The sequence below is a fragment of the Brachyistius frenatus genome, unplaced genomic scaffold, assembly GCF_029030835.1.
Source record: "Brachyistius frenatus isolate BFR_SWC_R1_liver_20210118 unplaced genomic scaffold, ASM2903083v1 Contig_272, whole genome shotgun sequence".
Lineage (NCBI taxonomy): Eukaryota > Metazoa > Chordata > Actinopteri > Embiotocidae > Brachyistius > Brachyistius frenatus.
The window spans coordinates 4,534-26,922 of record NW_027210871.1 but is presented as its reverse complement, the minus strand read 5'-3'; the positions used below and the strand labels follow the sequence as shown (position 1 = coordinate 26,922).

General features: G+C 41.0%; 2 protein-coding genes across 3 annotated transcripts; one reads left to right on the top strand and one right to left on the bottom strand.

The window, feature by feature from the left end:
* Positions 1-51: 51 nt before the first annotated feature.
* washc4 (WASH complex subunit 4) lies at positions 52-11,549 on the bottom strand. Of its 2 annotated transcripts, none has more exons than XM_069721775.1 (33): positions 11,418-11,549; positions 10,429-10,568; positions 10,264-10,317; positions 10,111-10,176; positions 9,629-9,674; positions 9,464-9,531; positions 9,298-9,380; positions 9,121-9,163; positions 8,914-9,017; positions 8,362-8,482; positions 8,061-8,184; positions 7,848-7,975; positions 7,580-7,740; positions 7,359-7,485; positions 6,992-7,117; positions 6,763-6,870; positions 6,376-6,522; positions 6,200-6,279; positions 5,763-5,868; positions 5,513-5,629; positions 5,251-5,419; positions 4,406-4,560; positions 4,244-4,318; positions 4,043-4,147; positions 3,792-3,926; positions 3,512-3,620; positions 3,359-3,425; positions 3,090-3,176; positions 2,139-2,286; positions 1,891-1,987; positions 1,573-1,769; positions 1,281-1,377; positions 52-1,149 (listed from the first exon to the last, which is right to left on the bottom strand). In XM_069721775.1, the coding sequence occupies exons 1-33, from the start codon at positions 11,476-11,478 to the stop codon at positions 1,088-1,090; spliced, it is 3,513 nt and encodes a 1,170-aa protein (XP_069577876.1). In that variant the 5' UTR covers positions 11,479-11,549; the 3' UTR covers positions 52-1,087. The 2 variants fall into 2 exon arrangements, with proteins under 2 accessions (XP_069577876.1, XP_069577878.1); XM_069721777.1 differs by having other exon boundaries at positions 52-1,146.
* Positions 11,550-12,852: 1,303 nt separating this feature from the next.
* slc41a2a (solute carrier family 41 member 2a) lies at positions 12,853-22,103 on the top strand. The gene is made up of 11 exons (XM_069721770.1): positions 12,853-12,909; positions 14,005-14,419; positions 14,701-14,808; positions 17,773-17,844; positions 17,959-18,103; positions 18,716-18,862; positions 19,081-19,228; positions 19,863-19,942; positions 21,171-21,302; positions 21,692-21,840; positions 21,927-22,103. Exons 2-11 carry the CDS (start codon positions 14,051-14,053, stop codon positions 22,101-22,103), a joined length of 1,527 nt encoding a protein of 508 aa, XP_069577871.1. The 5' UTR covers positions 12,853-12,909; positions 14,005-14,050.
* Positions 22,104-22,389: the final 286 nt, after the last annotated feature.

Sequence of the window (22,389 nt, the reverse complement as noted above, 5' to 3'; positions counted from 1 at the left end):
GTATCTTAACTTTGAAGGCTTTCAATACAAACTCCTCATTAAGTCATTAAATCCTGTTGAAAGTGCAAATTTTAATAGTCTTCAAAGACTTTACTGAAGCTTTCTCTCCAAGCAAGTTAATTCATGGAATGTAATAACATGTTTATAGATACAAAATCAGGAAACAATAAAAGTGTAATGATACACCTCCAGTGCAGCAGGAAAATAATGAAACTTTAGTACTGTATCCTGCATGTTATGATGTATTAGTTGATTAGGTTATCAAAACAAGTATCCACAGTTAAGAAAGGCACATACCGTACACACCTTATTTGATACAATGTATAAAGTGGACAAAGAAAAAGTACACAAATATGGCACACAAGCATAAGATCATACAAACAAAAAAAACAATCGGAAGAGTTCTCATTGCAGAGCCTCCATGAAATGCTGTAAACAATCACTAACAATTAGAACACCAGCAAAGAGGCAGCAGAGTCGGTAAATTAAAAGGACGACAGAAATGATTGAGCTCCTCTCTGATCAGGCGAGGAAAAACCGCGATGAGGCTTCTACTGTAGAAAAATAATCCAGTCCATCCAGACTGAGCGTGAACATTTCAAAAGGAAAGAATTTTCTTTAACCTTCGACTCGTTTCACCAGATGATCTTTTCAAATCGCTTGTTTAAATGCTACGAATTCAAGTTATTAGATGTTGCCGACACTTGAGAGCCAGCTGAGGGTTGTTACACTGATGTTCCCGTAGAGGGGAAACACGGAAAGAAACTTCCTGTAGCAGCACCTCAAGAACACATTCTTTCTCTGATAAAGATGACTGCTTGTCAAGAGACCTAAAAAACATTAAGCAGTTTCCAGTCTTTTATCTTGAGCCGCCACGCACACGCACACTCACGCACGCACGCACGCACGCACGCACGCACGCACGCACGCACACACACACACACACACACACACACACACACACGCACACACACACACACCAAGTGCAGTGTGAGCTCCTCTCCTCGGGCGCATGCTCCCCTCCCTCTGCAGGATTCACACATTTATAATCCAACATGTGACAGCTCTGCTGAACTCACAGTGAGGCTCACTGTGAGGCAGCTTCGGTGGGGGTGGAGCCGTCTGAAGGACCTCCTGCTTTGGCAGCTTCTGGTGAAAAAATGGCAAAGTCTCTACTGACACAGACTTCATGATTCATCTTTTTAGGGTACAATCCGTCTCCATGGTTTTTGCACATTTAAAATAATGATAAAGTAATAATGACTGCAGCATCCACTGACCTTTATCTTTCTTCTCCTGAGTTTCCTCGGCTGCAGTCTTGTCAGCTCGGAAGAAGATCCGGGCGCTGCTCAACGAGAAGTGAAGCAGCTCGAACTCCTGCAATGAAAGGAAGACAAAGAGTTCAGACACTTATTTCTACATCCTCTTACAACAGTCACTACAGCAGCTCCTAAATTAGGTTCCTTGTTACTGTATAATTCCACATTTTAAAAGGCAGATGACACATTCCTTGAAGCACGGCCTGCTTTTCGAAGAACTGACAAGGAAGCAGATAGATGGACTCCACTGTACCTGGAGGTAGATGTCCAGCCTCTTCTGGGTGAGATTCATAGTTTGCAGCAGCTTTTCGTCCAGACTGGAAGACTGGACGTTCTGCTCCTTCATCACTGCGTTCATCTCTTTCTTGTACTTATCTCTGACAGCCTGGAACCAGTGCAGAGAGTCAAACTCCAGGTACTGGTCCAGCAGCTTTAATATGTATGCCACACCTTGAGAGACAGAGACACAGCAGCGATAGAAAAAGACAAGAGTATGTCAAGAGCCAATACAGAGGCAAGGATTCAGGAGGCTTCTTCCTATGCATGTGATTTATCTCTACTTCCTTCTCACCCATTGCAAAGCCATCGTCTGTGAAGGCAGCTCCACTTTTGTTCTTCTTGTTGAGTTTCTCTTTGCAACTGATGGAGTGCTCCACGAAATTTACCGTCTATGACACAGATTTGTTGTGTATTAATTATTGTGAGAGAGAAGAGTAAAAGAGAAAAATGAAAACGCTGCAGAAAAAGTAAGTAAATACGAATGAATATTGAGAGGACAGAACATGAGCGGTCTCAGCATAGAAACCAATCAGCACTGACCAGAGGGGGTACGATCATGTAGAAGTTCCTCAGGTGCATATTCTTTGCACTGCGAAACTCCAGTGCAAACACGGCCACCAGCATCTTGAAGTACTCCGTCCCCTCTGCAGAGTTGCTGGTCAAATCTCCCAACACTGAATCGAGGACGCTGGGAAAGATGTGAAATGTTAAAGAGGGACTGTGCAAACAACAGGCGATGATTCCTTTTTTTGTTGTTGTCTAGCTGTGGTGCTCTCCGCAGGTATAACAGTGGACCTGCACTCAACACTCAATTAGGCCCATTCAGAGAACGGTTTTTCACAGTTCTGAGAAAAAAAAAGCACCCAATTTCTGTCTTCACACTGCAGCAACTGAGGAAGATCGCAATTCTTATAATGCCGTTCCGAAGGACTTTTATAGCTCGTAATTCAGGGAAGGTACTTTCACAGCACAAGAGGAGCTACAGTAACATCATTGTACAGTGAGTGGTCGAACTAATGAGCAAACGCAACACTGGCCACAACCATTTCTAAGAATCAGTGTAAAATATGAGCCGTGTAAATCAGAGCTTTTAACATTAGCCTGAAGAAATGGGGAAAAAAAACACAGACAAATGGACCGTTGTTGTGTGTAGAGGAAAAGTGCGTCACTTTCTTTCTGTTTGCCATATCAACCGCCGGCCGCTCACTTCAGCGTTGCAATTGGTGGTGCAAAAAAAAAAAAAAGCCCCGGAAGGCAGGTTGTTCGTGGGGGAGTTTCCCAGGAACATTCGGTCGAAAAGAACCTACAGCGGCACAATTTTCGGGGTGCGTGATAAAAATGTGAGACTCAAATCTGATTTCAAATAATCCCCATCCGTCCCATGAATAAATATGTTCACAGAAAACACAGAAATAAGAGCCTGCTAGACAAACACACAAACGCAAGTAATACTTTGGAGACAGGAGAGACGGCTTTTTAAATTTCACCCACCCAGCAGCTCTCTGGGTATCTTCTGACAGTCCCTCCTCCTTCACCAGCTCCTCAAAGTTGACGATGTCCTCCAGGTCCGGGACAAATCTGTAGATGACACAGATACAAAAACTACTTACTACTGAAATATGACAGAAGTTTCCTCATAAAATAATAGTAACTGAAGCATCCAGACTTTCTTAAGACCTATTCAGTCGACAAATTGAATTAAAAAAAAAGTATTACAAATATGTAAAACCTGCAATGGAATGAATGGCTTTCATATTTACCTGATCGCACTGCTGCAACAGTGGAGGCCCCCAGAACGGATCATACGCACGTAGCCCATGGCGTTACCTGAAAGAGAACCGTGTGAAAATGGTGTTGTCTTTGCGTGCACCTGCGGGTGAATGAAAGATTATCAGCCAGGAAGAGTTTCTCACCAATCTGGCTGATGAGCTGTCTGAACTGGTCCAGGTAGCTCTGTCCATCAGGAGTGATGCCCAGCTTTCTGATGCCACGGTTAAACTTCTCCGCCCTCTCGAATGGGTACTACAACAAAAAACATAAACAACTAAAGCTGGACAACCGTGAGCAGGGAGCCGCATGGTGTGATAAGACAGGATTTATATTTAAAAAAAAAAATCTGGTCCAAGAATGTATATTTTGCCTCGTTTGTGTAACCGGTAACATGGCTGAATCAGCAGAAAGAGAAAAGCTTACCTTCTGATCAGACTGGTCCTTTGTTTCTCTGAAGAAGCGTATGTCCTTGATCAGTCTGGACTTGATGTGCTCGTCGTACATAAACTGACTGAAGATGTAAAACTTCTTCCGCAGGAACTGGTAGGTGAAATTGACCTGATGGCAGAAGAGAGGAGACGTGCAACAACGGGTCAGACCAAAACCCTTCATACATACACATCGGAGAGACACGCTGAGACGCACGCACCGCTGTCTTTCCTGTAAAAACTCACTGTGGTGTTCATGATGCCCGTGCCGTGTGTCCGGATGGAGTTGGCGATGTGACGGATGTTGATGGTGTTCAAGTGCTTGTTGTTACTCGCCTTCTCTATGAAGATCTGTGGGGAAGCAGGGATTTCAGTGTGAACTGTAGACAATGCAGAGACAACATCACTGTGAGGTGTAATGGTGAGAAGATGAATATGGAGTCTTGCCTGGTTGTTGAGGTTGTAAAGGTAGCGCGAGACAAAAACGTGAATGTTCCTCATGATCTCCAAAACATCCAAACCCTGATGAGAACACAGAGGATACAGTTAGTCGACCCTTCACTTAAAACTCAACCTCCGCCATGATGTGCGAGGTGCCACCGAGCGGACCTGCTCCAGGGTCTGGCTGGGCAGGTGTGCCTCGGTCATTGTGAGTCCGTAGCGCTGCGTAGCGAGGTTTCTCATCTCACTGTAGGTGGCCCAGTCATGCAGAGCGACAGTGGTCAGGTTGTAGAAAGTTTTATCCAGGTAGTGAGTCACGTAGGCTGCAAGGACATTCAAAAATAAGACACATCTGATCATCGTCTTTTCCAGCAGGTTTCCATCCTACACATTACACACAGTACACTTTTAACACTGACATGACAAGGTTTTACTGAATCCTACCACACACAGATAACTGGTGAAGGCCAATTCATAGTTTTTAAGTATGCTGATTTGAACTCAGAACAGCTAGAACACAGGTTGGCAACTGCCTGGTAACTAAAGGGGAGCTCCTTCGTTTATTGTGTTCAGCGTGACAACAAGGAACAAGTCCACCCTTCAAAATAAGAGATAGTGTATGATACCACTTAACATGAATAAAGCCACGGATGGAAAATACAGTACCTACAGAACATCATCACATTTACACTATTCAGTACAGGATCCAGATTGCTGTGCAGACAATCTAGTTTCTCAGACCCTCGCAAGCAAAGAAACTATGAATCAGCCTGAAGACACTGAAATGATGAGATGTGTGTTTCTTCATTCAAAATAGGGACGTAAATGCTTTTAGAAAAGGGTAAAAAAATAATAATTCTAAAACAGCTATCTTTTCAACTTTGAATGTAAACAATAAAACACCAGCTAATTTTCAACCACTAATTCATTGAAAAAAAGGTTCCTTTGTATATTCTTCTCAATATAATGGAAATGATTTGTGTGTGCACGTGAATGAACAGTTTTTTCTGCACCTTTGATGTGAATGAAGCGGTTGAAGAACCGGATGGGTTTGAGGGAGAAGAAGTGGGCCAGGTCCTTCATGCCGACTTTAAAAGGGTTCCTGTCGTCGAGCTTCAGGTGGGTGTGAACAGAGAGACGCAGGTCCTTCTCAATCTCCTTACACAGCTTGTCGAGCAGGTGCTGCAGGAGTTACAGATGCAGGAAAGAGAAAATGAAACTAAACTGAAAATAAAAGGTTCACGGAGGTAGAAGAGGAACATGGGGACGTCTCACCTCATTGAACACGTCCATGATCTCCTTATCGTAGCTCTCCAGCAGCTGGTCACATGACTCCATGTGTTTGGCGTGCAGCATGGATGGCACACTGTCCCTTAGTGCACTAAACATGTACTGCTCCAGCCAATCAGAGAACAACGGGGCAGCCAGTCATGACGAGCAGGAAAAGAAGAAGTACAAATTACAATCACATTAAAAGAAAGGATGCTTCAAATCGTCAGTGTTATGGAGAAGCCGGTCTGCTTACGTGTATTCGTGCTGCATCCACAGCGTTGTCGTATACATCATCCAGGTAGATGGGAAACACAGCTCGGTGCCAGTAAAGGAAACTACAGTCACACTGCAGCTTCACCCTGAGGATCAAACAGTCAAGTGAACCTAAAGGATCTCAAAGTAGGTCAAAGAAATTACTTCCAGTGATGTGACAATCTGTGCCATTATTTTTTTACACACTTTTCTAACAAGGTGATGTTAGAGCACAACACCGGCTTTCTTCTTCACAAGATGAAAGCTGCCTGTCACATTGGCCCGAAACCAAACGGCATCTGGAGGTTTTCTTCACCTCCTGGGTGATTTAATCAGTTTGCCAGCTCTTGGCAGAAGCCAAAATGGATTGTGGCATGCAACGACTACAAATGTTGCACTTGTGATGTGAGAAGAAGAAGAGAGGAAATACAATCCCACCTTTTACTCAGCTCACTAATCAGATCGAGCTTCTTCAGCACGAGCTGGAGCGGAAGCAGCTCCTCATCTTTGAAGGTTTTCTTGAAGAAAGTTAAGAAAACTTTGAATTAAATGAAATACAAAAGGTATCAGAAGTGTGTGTGTGTACCATTAATCCCCGACTTCTCCCAACATACCAGCTGAGTGCCGACACATAGAGCCAGAGACACCACCAGCCGTCGCTCCTTTGTGCTCGGCCCGCTCAGAGCATTTTCTGCCAGCACCAAAGACGACAGCACGTCCAACCGCTGCTCGCTGTACTTCTTCTCAGAGATCACCCTTTTCTTCAGAGACAAAAAAAAAAAAAAAATCAATCGTAAAACTTATATCACAAACTCCTTCTGTGAACATCACACTTTGAAGTTTGGCTTACTAGAAGAAAATTGTACTTTCTTGATTGTTGTTGTTCTGAATTTGTACCCTCATGGTTGAAATGCACTTATTGTAAGTCGCTTTGGATAAAAGCGTCAGCTAAATGTAATGTAATGTAACATCGGTCGTGTGATTTGTGTGTTTGTGTTTACCTTGGCGATGCCAATGGCATTGAGCGCCTGTGACTGCAGCTGCTGAGTGATGTGAGAAACAGAGTCGGCTACAACCATGGAGCGCCTGTGGAATGTGTGCTCCACAGCCTGAGGGGGAGAGTCACATGATATTACTTAATAGTTTCCCTGAAACAATGAGTAACTGCACTGGTTAAGAGTTGGGAAACACTATAAGCGCGCGCGCACACACATGCACACACACACACACCTTCAATAATTCAACCAGTCGACAGAGTGCTTTGACAGAGGTCTTGGTCATGGGCCGCTGCATCGACATGTACATGTTCATGGTGGTCTTGATAATGGTGCTGATGCTGTAAGCATACAGGATGCCCTGTAAACAGACAGAAACACGGAGAGAGACTGAAACAGGGAGCTTATTTAGATAAATAAAAACAATAAATCAATACAGTCATGTCTCTATTTTGAGAGATACTCAACGCATCTCAGGCGCATTCACACCTGAAGTTAACGGAGGAGAAATGTGAACGCCGTGCGGTGAATTGTTCTTTACAGTCTCATGTTCAGCTCTGCAGAGCTTTGCTATATGACATGATAATACCGTTGATAGTTACCTGCACAAACACATTACACCTGCTGTTAAGGTCTTCTGCCAACTTGTCGCTTCTGTGATCCTTGGACAAGATGGACTCCATCTTCATCATCCAGGAGGTTACGAACACGTAGTAGGACTGAACATCTCTAAAGAGAGATATGACAGAAATAATCAAGATTCTTAAATCTGAGAATCAGACTCAAATGGAAAAATATGTGGCTGATTTACGGTGCCACTGACTTCGTTAATGTCTGAGCTCTTTGCTGCAGGTAGGTGTCTCTATGAACCCTAATGGCCTGAAGACTCTTCTTATCCATCAGTTTAGCTGCAGCTGGAACTTTAGTGATGAGGAACGTGTCGGGGAACCAGATGATGTTTGCAATCAGAGTGACAGCTGGAACCTACGTGAAAAGCGTGGGCAGAGACACACACGTGAGCACAATGTCGAAAGATTAAGAACAAAATTAGAATGAGGGAAGGCCGTCGCAGGCAAAGAAGACCGAATCACCTTCTTACAGACATCGAGCAGCGCCTTGTAGAGCTTTTTGTCGACACTCCTGAAGATGTGGAAGTGAAGCACGAAGAGACCACAGACGCCAGCATATTTATCTCGCTGGTCAATTTCCGAAGGTTCACCTGAAAAACAGAACAGACACGCAGCCATAAATGAAGCTGAAGTGAGACTAAATGAAACCAATCTAACATCAGAGGACAAACTGACCAACTTTGGCCTCCACGTTTGTGAATATGGTGCGAATGTTGAAGGCGAACTCCTCAGCGAAGGCACTGTTTTTGGCAACAGTTACTCCCTCCCCGGGATCGTCAAATCTCTGCTCCACACAGGCCTGTCACACATCATGAGGGGTGTTCAGTCACGTCAATCTATGGTGACAGTACTTTGTTCGCATGTTTGCTCAAAACTAACCGTACTTTTCAGCACACGATTCATCAAATCAGCTTCAGAATATTGTACATAAGAAGTTAGTAGCGACATTAAAAAGGCATGAAAGAGAAGAAGTCACCTGCAGAATCATGCTGTCCAGCAGCTGACCCTCCAGCTTGAGCAGGAGCTTCTCGAATGGTTTCAGCTTCTCTTCGGGGATGGAAAACTTCCCAGGGTTGTGGTGGACAGATTTCAATAACCTATATAGAAGATGAATACAGTACATATGAGCACAAAGTGAGTTAGCTGAATGATTTAATGATTGTAGGTATTATAACAGTAGAAAATTATGTAAAATATTTTCCTTCTTGATTAAATGTATGCATTTAATTTATGTTGAAAACAAAAAAGTAAAGTGTGACGGTATTTTTTTGTGATTAATAACAAACAAATTGGTTGTTTTTCCTGGCTATATGATTGATTTCAATTCACTTCTATAAGCCACTACAAACTCATCTGGATTATCTATCCTTTTTAATTGATAGTTTTTTTTGTAGTAGTAAAGGATGGAATTTTTTTTACCACCAGTTATTATACAGTACACACGACTACATTAAGAAATAAGCTTTTCCTACATTTCACTGTTTACAACAGTTTTGTGTGTGTGCGCGCGCGTGTCACATCCGTTCACCTTTTATACATCTTCCAGTGATCTTTTAGTGTGCCGTGATTTTCCATGATCTCGTCGAGTGTGAGCAGTACCACCAACAACTCGCCCAGGTGCTCGTACACTATCTGCGGAGGGAACGGAGAACACGCACGGTCAGGAATACTTGAAATATTCACAGATTACCGAAAGAGAGGCATAAATAAGACCTCATCAAATCCTACAACCAACCTGGAAATGAACACCTGACGACTCGATGATTTTTGTTGCACCCCTAAGATACGAGAAGAAAAATTATTTTGTACATTTTGTATTACGTTAAAACAGCCCCTCTCTACAATGACTGTCCTTAAACCTATCCAACAAGAACAGTACATTGACTGTGTAACTTGTGTTCGTGGATCTTACTTGTTGCTGTTGTAGAGGGCAGCCAGCTGATGAACAATGCTGACCACCACTTCATAACATCTTGACACAAAGCAGGAAAGATCCTACGAAAGAATAAAGAGAGAAACTACCGATGTTTTCTGGACTCCAGTGAACGATGTTACAACAGGAATTATTTAACACCCACCTGTAGGAAGGAGATGAATCTGCCCATCTGAATCTGGGACTCCCCCTCAACAACACTGGTGTCAGACACTGCAACACAAATGCACATATATAATTCACATTTTTAGCAGTTAATTAAGAAACACTGTGCACCAATGATGGCAAATAGTAGAAGCTAACAGATTACCTCCTTCTCCATAGAACAATAAGCCGTTGTAGAACTTAGTTTCTGCCTGCAAAAGAACATAAATCCAGGACACATTAATGTCACACGGAACAAAACAAACAAGGGATATTAGCATTTTATAGATATACATATACATATATACATATATATGTATATATACATATATATGTATACACACACACACATATATATATATACATGTCGCTGATGTCATTGATAATCACACCAAATTATATATATATATATATTTAAAAAAACAACTACAACAAAAACAGCTTTGTTAATATATTATGTGGCGTAAAATGCACTCAATACTTTCGTTAAACTTATGAGGATACAAACATTTTTTTTGTGAACACTACTTTTGTTTTTGTTTTCAAGTAAACTCCACATTGCACCTTAAAGCAGGAGCAGGCAGACATGGTGAAAAACACAAACTAACCTCACAATAGCTCAGAGCACACAGTTTTCACCACGCTTACCTCATACTTGAGCTTCTTAACTTCACTACAGAGAGCAGCATAAACCGTGATCACTTTGTTCAGAACCTGCACACAATACAAGATATAACGGTCAAGACCAAAAACAAAAGAAAACAAAACTAGATATCAAATATAGAACTTTTGATTATTTACCTTGTTGTCTGTTTTAATCAACTCTAATATGGACGATTGCTCATAAGGGAGAAGCTGAAAGAGAGTAGAAAGTATTAGGAAGGAAATTACACAAATTATATTTCTTGTAAAGGCAGTGGCAGTCTTTTCAGTTTGAAGTAAAGCCACTAGGTGTTGTGGTTTTACCTTCAGGGCGATGGGGTCCAGAGTGAAGTCCCACACATCTCCGATGGAGTCGTCCAGAGCCTCTTCGATACCCTTCAGCTGAGAGGTGTACTCATCCAGAAACTTCCTGTAGTTCTTCAGCTGAACCTCTGTGTGAATTTCTGTCAGGAGAAAGGTTTTACATTGTTAGTGACTTTGAATTAAAGCGTATTTAAATATAGTTTAGAGATTCTTGTACTCCAGAGTGTAAACTTTTTCTTACTTTGCTCCATTTTACGTAAAAATAACTGCAATTTCTACTCCATGAGATTGAATGAGCTACAGATATTTGTTTCTTATTAAGAATTATGCATTAAGCAAATGCTTAAAATGTACGTAATAAAAAAAATCTACAATATATGTAATAATTAAACAATCTTATGATACTATTGTTGATTTTTTTTAAATATTGACATATTACTAATGATGTTACGTTTACGTGTGTTATTAATATGAAGTAACAGCAGTTTGCAAGATTTCCGTGTTATTATTTTTGCTTAAGTAACGGATGAGGGTTTTATACTGTCTGCTCGTAACACAAACCAGCGAACGTAAATATTAAAATTTTTGTGAGCCATAAATAAGAGGAAGTAGCACATACAAAAAGCCCTTTTAAACAACAAAAAAAATAAATGTAAATAAAGTTCCGTTATTTGAGCAGTTGTCAACACAAATCAACTGATCAGCTGTTCATGACAAACAGCGTTGATTTGCTAATTTAGCTGAAGCTATCTCCTCCTACGTGTGCTGGAAGCTCACTTTAACTAAATGTTACCCGGAATTATTTCGACGATATTTATTTTTGGCATGAAAATGTTCCGAGTTAAGACAAGTGTGAGGTGTTTTATTTCAGTAAATACACGGCGCCCAGTGGACGAGCGTCTCGTTAGCAACGCCAGTTAGCACCGTATGCTAAGGTAGTTAACTTTAGCGGTCTTCCTCTGCATGTCAGGACCGGACGAAGCACTTACTTTGTGAACCGTCGTCAAATCGATCAAACTCCCAGTCGGGTGCAATGGTTTCTACCGCCATTCTGCCAGAATAGATGACCCAAACACCCCAAAACCAGCGCTGTTAAAAAGTGGGGACACACGGTCCCATGATGGAGCTTGTGATTTTTTAGAATGGCCGCTAGTGCTCATGGGAAATGTAGTCCATGGTGTTGACTGTCAACGGATACATTCCATGTAGATAGATAGATAGATAGATAGATAGATAGATAGATAGATAGATAGATAGATAGATAGATAGATAGATAGATAGATAGATAGATAGATAGATAGATAGATAGATAGATAGATAGATAGATAGATAGATAGATAGATAGATGGATGGATGGATGGATGGATGGATGGATGGATGGATGGATGGATGGATGGATGGATGGATGGATGGATGGATAGATAGATAGATAGATAGATAGATAGATAGATAGATAGATAGATAGATAGATAGATAGATAGATAGATAGATAGATAGATAGATAGATAGATAGATAGATAGATAGATAGATAGATAGATAGATAGATGGATGGATGGATGGATGGATGGATGGATGGATGGATGGATGGATGGATGGATGGATGGATGGATAGATAGATAGATAGATAGATAGATAGATAGATAGATAGATGGATAGATAGATAGATAGATAGATAGATAGATAGATAGATAGATAGATGGATGCAGTGTTGCTTAAGTATTTGTTAAAAAGCCTGATGGAGAAAAATCAATCTCTTCAATGTTTTTACCATTTTCTATGTGTGGAAATAGACCTTGGACAAAAGAACACTGTACTGACAACAATCTCTGTTCTTTACCACCTGGCTGTGCTGGCTGTGCAGGGTACGGGGACCTACTCATCATAAAGAATCCCAGACTGTCCCAAGGAGTCTCTACCTGTCTGAAGGTGTTTTGGCTCACATGAAGATAAGCAAAAGGGCAGTTTTCACCCAAGGGGGGGGGGGCATAGAAAAGACACAGAGACTAGAGATCGTTGTTCACTACTCAGCAGAGCTTTATTGAAGTGATGCTTGTGAACCCAAATGCATTTGTCTAAATAAACAGTTGCTTTTGTTGTATCTGAGACCACGGCTTTGTGTCACAATAATTTACCTGACAAAGCCCATCCAAGGACAGGTATTGCTTTTGAATTCTGGTCCATTATTTTTTGGTAAATGCAACCATAACACCTAGGATGTAATACAGTCACTGGCCAGCACTGAGCTGCCCTTAAAAAAACAACTGTCAAGTATGTTCTGCTGTCTAATACAGACTGTCACTGTGTTTGAATATGGGTGAAGATAGAGAGTGATAGAGTAAGATATGTGTTGTCTCTGTGTGTGTGGGAGGGTTAGGGTAATGCTACCATTCAGATGACGACAGAGGCCACGAAGAAGAGTCACGGTTAGCAGGAGTGTGCCAGATTAGATGCCTCGTCTTCTCCTATGGTGTAACAAAAGGGTAAGGCACTTTTTGTTGGCTCATTATTCAACTTCAACCTACCAAAATGTTGCTCAGACTATCAGATTAAAAGGTATGAACACATTGATTGATTACAGTGGGACACAAAATGATGAACTCTAGCTAAAATTAGCAAAACTATGTAGTAGCCTACTTTATTTAATACAAAACTGAAAAAAATAGCTAAACTTTGTTCACCAGTGTGATTGTCAGCAAGGAGATGCTGGAGACGTTAACTTTCCAGAAGAAAGTAGGCTTTGCAAATCAATTCTATATGATAATTAAAACTTTCTCTCAAGTTCTTTTGCCCTCAATGCTTTGATCTTAATCTTTGAGTTTATTTCTGCTGAGCTGTAGAAACCCTGTTTGATGTACCCTGGTTTTCTTTACATTCACCTGTATCTGCATGGGTCCAGCAGTAAGGGACTCCTCATAGATAACATTAAAATCTTAATCTGGATGGATTTACTTTTCAAAGTTTGAGTTCCTTAACTGCAAAACTGTAGTTAAACTATACATTATAACACTGAAGTTACTCTTTTAAGCTTTGTTAACAGGATAAGGTGGATTATTTTGACTATTTTTGACACATTGTGACACACTGTCAACAACATTTTTGCAGCTTGTGAAAAAAGTAACACATTTTGTCCAATCCTTCTCTTGGAACTCAAGAACCTCAGCAGTTTAATACCTGGTCATCTCTTAGGAATGCAAAAGGCAGTGTATTGTCTATGTCAGACAATGTAGCCTCAGTGTTTCTGATGGGAAACAGGCATGAAGAATGATAATGCTGGCAATCCGTGCCATCAGATGACTCTGAAACAGCTTCATGCAACAGCCACACTTTCTAAATGCTAAAGTGGCACACTTGATTTCTTCATGCAAGTGCTTTTTAAATATCATGTCAAATTTCTATGTTTTTCACACTTTTTTCAGCTTTTCACCTTTTCCTCACTGCTGTTGCTTTATTTCTCTGTCCCATTGAGGCCTGTCACTTTGTTGGTTGCATATGTATCTTATTTTTCAGTTGTAGCTTGTTTTCAACCAATGCTCTTCAAATGAAATTATTATTTTTGTTGCTCATTTTGTCTTTAGGCCAACTGATTGTGATCTCTGCCTCAGTGGCCAGAGCAGCAGGACCATGGTGTTCCCAGAGTCACACGAGAAGACACAGTCCCAAAGTGGGACACACACGAGTCAACAATACAGATCCAACCCATGTTTATCTCAGCTCTCTGGAACTCCACAACAGTTGAGCGCTGATGGAAATATATCACCAGTCAACACCAGTCTCCATTACGAGCCACAAGAGGGCACTGAAACAGACTTTTTGCTCCCTGTAAAACTCTACGGTTTGTCAAGTTTCAGCAGATCCACAAGAGCAATGGATGCAGGGGGCTCAGGTTCACCTGCAGAGTCAGTTTGCTCCATGGTGCTGCAGATGCTGGTCCCATTTCTGCTGGCCGGACTTGGGACAGTTTCTGCTGGGGTGCTGCTTGATGTGGTTCAGGTGAGGAAATGGGAAAAGAGCACAGAAGTGGTTTACAATTTTGGTAATCTCCCAGTGTGGGTTATCATTTCTATTTAGTTAATGATTATGTTTTGACAAAAATCAAGGAGATCATACAATGTCTTTTTGCAAGAAAGAAAGAGATGAAAAAAAGTGAAAAACGAGGATCATTATATTGTGGCACGTTGAAACTAATTGTGTGTTTGTTGTGTTGGGTTGTGGGTACTCTTCTTTAAAAAGATTATGACTGTATATTTTCATCCTGTGTGTTTTCATGGCAGAACTGGGAGGTGTTCCTGGAAGTCACAGAGATCTTCATCCTCGTCCCTGCTGTCTTAGGCATGAAGGGGAACTTGGAAATGACTCTGGCCTCGCGACTCTCGACTGCTGTGAGTGTGTGCATGAAAACGCACACACAGAGACACGTGCACACAGGCCATATTTTTAATGACAGCATACACTTACCACAACTTATTTTACTGAAATACCAAAAGGCATTGGTCACACATGTCAAAACATTAAGCTAAACATATGAAATGTAAATGATGGAGAATGATTGACTGACTGCAACCGCTTTCTCAAAACTATTTCTGCCTTCTTGCATCATGGATGTGAAGCTACTCATTGACCTGTGAAGACCAAAGCAGTAGATCATCTTGCAGTACAGAATACTGCAGGACAAATTAAAGCCAACAATAGCCCAACAATTCAGATCTGACATCATGCTGACTTGGAAACTGAAAGGGTGTCTAATAATATAATATGATTCATAAATGGCTCCAGATATCATCTTTGACAAATGTTATATTTACGCCCATTTAGTTTAGATTTGCTGAACACTATTGTGGCCAGAAGTTTGAAGACATTATTTAGCCATAGATCCTATCTCCATAGTTTTGTCATTCAGGGTTCTGTAGCAGCTGCCAGAGGGGAGGAGTTGTACAAGGTTATGTCCAGGGTGTGAGGAATCTGTAACGATCTTTACTGCTTGTTTGCTGATTCGTGAAGAATACGAGGCCTGGAGAGCCGGCAGGGGAGCACCAATGATGTGTTTATCTGTCATTGTTCGCTACAGTCTGTTGCTGCTCTGTTTTGTGGCTGGTCCAAACCAGTTTGTGATGGATGTTGACAGAAGGGATTTGATGACTAAGATATAGAACTGCATCAACAGCTACTGTGGCAGATAATTCTATGTCATTTTCTGCAGAAAGTACATCCTTTGCTGGGACTTCTTAAGGATGGAATTGATGTTTTGTCTCACCCTTCAGTTTTTTGGAAATATAGTTCTTGGAAACTTCAAGGTCTCTAGAGGAAGCAGTGCTGAAGGGTGTCTCCCTAAATCCATCGTCATCTCTTGATCAAGGACGTAAGGACATAAGTACTTAAGGACAGTTTTTGACACGGTCAGAGACCATGTTCACCTTCAAGCTATTCTGACCACACCAGAGCCACTTAACCTCTCACCAATATGCAGATTTGTCACAGTCTTGGATGAGTCCAAGTCTTGCATACTTTAGGAGTTTAATAGCTGGGTACTTGATGATGCATACGCTGGTCCAGAGGAAGAAGAGTAGTGGAGAGAGGATATACCCCTGGGTGGCAACAGTGCTGACTGTCCATAGAGCTGTCCTCCCCCCAGACTTACCTGCTGTTCCCTGCCTGTCATGAAGATTATGATCCAGTTGATGGGAGAGAGTTTGAATGGGAGGGTTTCTGGAATGATGGTGAAGAAAACTGAGATGAAGTCTACAAACAGGATGCTTGCACTTGTCCCTGGGTAGCCACGATGTTTTAATAAGTAGCAGAGTCCCCTCTTGACTGCACCATCCATTTAGGCAAATGGTAGTATGTCCAGCACTTTTACTGTGACATTCTTCAGGAGGACTACTACCATTACATTAAGCTGACGCTTTTATCCAAAGCGATTTACAACACACTGATGGTACACTATCAGGAGTAATTTTAGGGTTCAGTGTCTTGCTCAAGGACACTTAGGTATGTGGACAAGAGGAGCTGGGGTCAAATCACCAACCTTCCGATTAGTGTGCAACCCACTCTACCGACTGAGCTACAGCCTCATACTACTCATAATACCAGTCGTACAAAGGATGGTATTCAATCTCTAATGAAGGGTTTTTTGGAGATTGGGATGATGGTGGAGCATTTGAAGCAGGAGGGGACTTTAAACAGCTCTAGTGATCTGTTAAAGATTGGAGGCAGTTAGTCAACACAAACTTTAAGATAGCAGGGGGAGACATCCACTGGGCTTTCCTGTTTTGTTTTGAGTTGAGTTTTGAGTGCAGCCTGAGTATTGGAGGGGGGTGGAAGTGTGATTGCCTGAGATGTGATGGGTGCTCCTATCTTTGGGCTAGAGTGGGTGAGTGGCATGAATTTGTCTCTAGAGGACATTCAAGTCATGAATCAGGGCCTTTGTTTGTCTCAGCAGGGGGAGGGCCATCTCCTGTAGCGCTCCTGTGATATTTATATTTTATTCTCTCGACATAGCTAGATTGGGGGTAAATGACAATTGAATTAACATGGAGAGCTGGGAAGATTTTGAAGTGCAGGAGCTCTTTGCTGTGCACGGTGAAGAAGAGATCAAAGACAGATGACTAGGACCTCATTCTATATGCAAATATAAGGAGGCTGCTGAATCAGAAAACAAACAGATAGCAAACCAACTCAAGGCACTCAAAAATATGTGTTCTTGCCAATTTCCTGTGATCCAGGTCATATCTGAAGAGTCACAACCAGAATTTAACCTGTGTTGACTGACTTGGTTTAAAGAAGAAGGTATTATCCTCTCTGATCTCCTTTGTCAGTGACATTTTAGATAAAGCTCCATCCCCACTTCTGTAGGCATCCTCCTTGACTTGATGAGGTTGTTTTAGTCATCTGGGATGATCTACCTGATGTTAAGCACCTCATTTCCAGGGGAAAGTAATGAGGTTTGAGTAACTGAACATACAGAGAATAAACTAAAAAGAAGGTTCTTGGGAGTGAGGTACTGAGGCATTTTCAATGCAAAAAACGAATACAAAGCAAGTAGGAGGACAGCATGCTTCTTCAAAGCTCACAAGCAATCTAAAATTTGTACTTGGAGGCTCTATTCTTATTAAGTAGGATTGAAGTTGGAGTATAAGTACCGTATATCAAAATTGTTGGTGCCACTGCAAAGATATTTTTTAGAAAGAAAAATCAAGCAAAAACCTTTTGTAAGATCTTGAATAACATTTGTATGCTGATGTTCCCACTTCATTTAGCAGCTGCTCATCAGCTTCAAGAGTTTTCCCAACTGTTATGGAAAAGTAGATGCTCATGTTAATGAGTTCATGTATTTCTCATGTTGTCAGGTGAATGCAGGAAAAATGGAATCTGCCAGAGAAAAGTGGATGTTGATTATTGGGAACTTGGCTCTCAAACAGGTACATTATTTTCATTTCAGAAAGAATAACTTAATGAAAAATTATGTAGATTTGATCTTAAACCATAACTTGAATGTGATCTAAAAACATTTTTTTTCACAATTAATTTTACAGTTACAAGCCACAGTGCTTGGCCTGTTAGCTTCCCTGATGGCGACTGTGTTGGGATGGATGGCTGAAGGAAAGATTCCCTTTAATCATGTCGTACTCTTGTGTTCAACCAGTGTTTCAACTGTGTTTGTGGCTTCACTGCTGCAAGGTAACAACACAACTTATTTTCACATTGAACAATTATCCTTGACATTTGTGCAATACACATTGCTTCATATCCTCATTATTAGTTTAAACACATACAAAAAACAATACAGAGTTCGCTCTCAGCCTCTGACCCCTGAGTTTCTGTGTGGTCCATTCTTTTTCGTCCTTGTCTGTTTTGGACAGTTTCTCACAGTTCATCATTCTTCACTGCTTTTTATTTACAAGGCAACCTTCAGGCTAGTTCTGGTATTCTTGGTCCTATTTTTTGCCTCCACTCTGCACATTTTTAAGAAAATATATAATATTTTTCAAGAAACTGTTTTAAATCAAATAATTTTTTTTAGAAAGGGGGGTATGAACTGAGGGACTATGGTGCCATCACTCCAATTAAGTTTTCATTTTTGTTTGCAGAATGTGTTCTGATCAAGCATTACCGGGCCCTGCTTTCCTTTTTTGATTTTTGATTATTCTCAAATGAAGAGGTTTTCAGTTTTACTTCCATCCAAGTTGGACGTGAAGTAAGGGGGGGAGTTCTCCAGTAAAATGAGCATCCCATGGTCTAAGTGTAACCAAAACTCGTGAACCCCTTTAACTTGTTTTTAACTGTCTCCAGGTATTGTTATGGTAGGAGTGATTATCAGCTCCAAGCGGATGGGAATAAACCCTGACAACGTGGCCACACCCATTGCAGCCAGCTTTGGAGATCTCATCACTCTTGCTTTGTTGGCCTGCTTCAGTCAGTGGTTCTACTCTTTCATGGGTGAGAGAGATGAGGACAAATGTGGACTTGTGTTGTACAACAGAACAGTAAAGTACAATATACTTTACATACATATTGCATGCATCTTTCCCTTTTGGCCAACAGATGGCACTTGTGACCCTTAATCTCCATCCTCAAAAATCAGAGACCCATCATAGTTAAAGACTGATTCCTGGTGGAGAATGAAAGTATAAATAATCACTATTTCTTTGTGACAGACCTTTATCCATATGTGTTGTACCTGGTGGATCTATTATATTTATGCCTGATCCCCGTCTGGGTGGTCGTGGCCTCTAAACACCCAGCCAGTCACATCCTGCTGCGCACCGGCTGGGAACCAATCATGACAGCAATGGTCATTAGCAGGTATGCACCTCGGCCTGGAAACTGGCTTTCAGTTTACACATGTATTCAGGACACACAACATTTTTCACATTTAAGTGTGTTGTGCATTTTGAAATGTATAAATACTGTTAAGTTATATTATTAGTAAATAGAACATAATAACAATTACATCATTCAACATTATTAAGTCCAGGGATTTGCATTTTAAAATGAACACTCGTCATCTACCTCCAATCATTTTTTGGTTTAAATGTATAATTGTGTTTAATAAGAAACATTTGAATTCCATTGTCATCTATTTACTGAGTAAGACTACTAAGGATACATATTCTATTTTGCGCTATTATTTATTTATGCTCTTTTGTCAACAAACTATCAGGATAATTATGGTTTTATGTTCATCTTAATAGAAAGTTTAATATACACCAGAACATAAACAGATTAAAAAACTCTTTGAACCTCTGAGGATGTTGCCTTTCATGCAGCTTTCTTTTAGTTTCTAGCCTGAATGCAAAATCAACATTATTTCTAAATGTTTACTTGCTTTGAGCCCAGATTTTATTTGATGAGTTAATAATGTTTTGCAGTGCCAGAGGTTTACAAAAATAATATGTAACGCTCCTAAAAGCATGTTCTTTGGTTGTCTTTCTTTTAGTATTGGAGGACTTATTCTGGACAAGACTGTGTCAGATCCAAACTTGGCAGGAATCCTAGTTTATGCTCCTGTGATAAATGGTGAGTTGTCCTCTTAATCATTAAGACAAAAAGAAGCACATGCATTAAGACTTAATGCATGCGCTTTTTGTCATCCTGTGTAAATCTTTAATCATTTCTTAAGCATTTGATAATACACAAATCACCATCCTTTATATTGTCAGAGAACACCTGTAAATTCCTAGTGACGTAAATCATAAAATCTTTCCACATCTGAACACTTCAAGTAGCCAAAACATCTTCTGGGCTGCACTGCCAAAAATATTTCATTTGTCTATTTCATCCGAGGACATAAAGATAAGATGGACAGGGCCTCCTGGCAAGAAAGTTATCAGTTGTAAAGGAAGTGTCACTGTTTTGACTGGAGGTACAGGCCTTCAGAGCATGTCGACTGTAATATACAGTGTGACCCAGGTTAATGTGAGATCTGCATACATGCATGTATGGACCTTAGTAAACATGACATCTTCACACGCACATGTATTGATGCTGTGTTTTATTGTGTTTAAAGCAGGGGACTGTTGCACAGAAGCAATTTGTGGATCCTAGTTAAATGCAGATTGCAAATTAAAAATTGCATTTCACTTCACAAATGACCGCTAATCGCAGACTAAATTGTGGTTCCTGCAGTCCTGTCCCACACTCATGTATGGGTGACAGGGTGTTTCTCCTCATGAGTTAAAGGTGACAAAAGTCAAATGAGAGGAGACCATGTCATGTTGCAAGTGACAGCTTACAACCAAGATGTTGTCCACATCTGCTTTGTACTGAGAGGACAGTGTCTTCTTTTGTAACTAAATACATGCAGTCATGTGAAGGCAACAGGACATATGTTGAAACATCTGAACCATCTGGTAAGTGCAGCTCCAACTTTCTTTTAGCAAAAGCAGTGTTTCTTGTTTTATTCTTAAAATGCATTATGGTGCAAACATTGAAATATCAAAGATCTGACACTGTCACCGACTCTATACTGAGAAGTTTTACTTTAACTTTTGGAAACCACATTGGTGCGTCCCAACTAATGGTGACACAGTCGTCCTCCTCAGTCATGAGACATATCATAGGTAAGATTCACAAACAAAGGGATCACTATTTAATTATTATGACTTTTTTTTTATCCATATGCCACATTTTGTCTTCACACAAAAGCTGACTATACATACACAAGATAAAAATATGGCCTCACTGTTGCCCATGCCCCTGCCTTTTAAATTTTTTATTTTTTTTTATTTTTTTTTATCCTTACCAGGTATTGGAGGAAACCTCGTCTCTATTCAGTCTAGTCGTATTTCTACTAATTTGCACTTGAATTACTCACATGGAGAGGTTCCTGAAGGACGCAGGAGCTGCTTCAACCCTTGTCACACATTTTTTGGTACAGGTAAAGAGCAAAGTTCCTGTTAACACAATGAAAATGCATCTTGTGTGATCCGATGATAATGGATTAAAGATGCTCCAATACTTTCACAATTAACCGAGGTGTTTGGATGCACCGGCTTCCGTAACAATTCCCTATGAGGCTTACCCAGACCCATATACTCACAAAGTCCATTTGTGATCCCAACCGACTACCCGAGGAGCATCTGGAGACATATTCAATTACCATTTAAATGTGAACTGTCCTCTTGTGATCAGATCACCAAAGATACATGTTAATGCCCGGTATGAACAAGATCAAATGTTCAAACCCTGTAAATGAGGCTTTTCCCTTCATCTAATACACACATAACTCACACACACACAATCTGATGTTTAGCTTTGTCTCGGCAGGAGCAAACCATCGATCTGCCCAGGTTCTGCTTTCTTTGGTCATCCCCGGTCAGTTGATCTTTTTACACACTATCCACCTTATGAAAGGAGGCCATACATGGCCCAGTCCTCTCTTCACTGTCATCTTCTTGTCTGCTTCCCTGATTCAGGTGAGTCAGACGTGCAGGGATATTCCTCTGTGCATACCTAATCACCAGTCTGGTCTGCAGTAACTCTCATGTCTCATGTCCCTCAGGTCTTCGCCCTGCTCTGTATAGCTGACTGTATGGTGCACGGTCTGTGGCGGAGGAGTAAAGACCCTGACAGTTACTCAATACCCTACCTCACAGCCCTCGCAGACCTTCTGGGGACTGCTCTCCTCTCTCTTGCCTTTGTCCTGCTGTGGTGTGCTGGTGACTCAGGCAGCGTATAGGTTCAAAACAAGAAAAATCTAGAGGAAAAATAAATACCAGAGAACATGATTTATAGTTGCAAAATGATGAAAGGACAAAGGTTATTCATGAAAGGCAATCATCCATTTATTCTCTGATTCAGCTTCATCATTATCCAACTGTGGTACATCTTCCAGACAACTGCTTTTTTTTCCTCACTGTTACTGCACCTCCTGACCTCCTGTCAACAATGTTTGGAGATGTTACAGATCAGCCCAGTTTCCTGTCTTATGTGATTGTGACAAGCATCTCTGCCATCACCGGGGT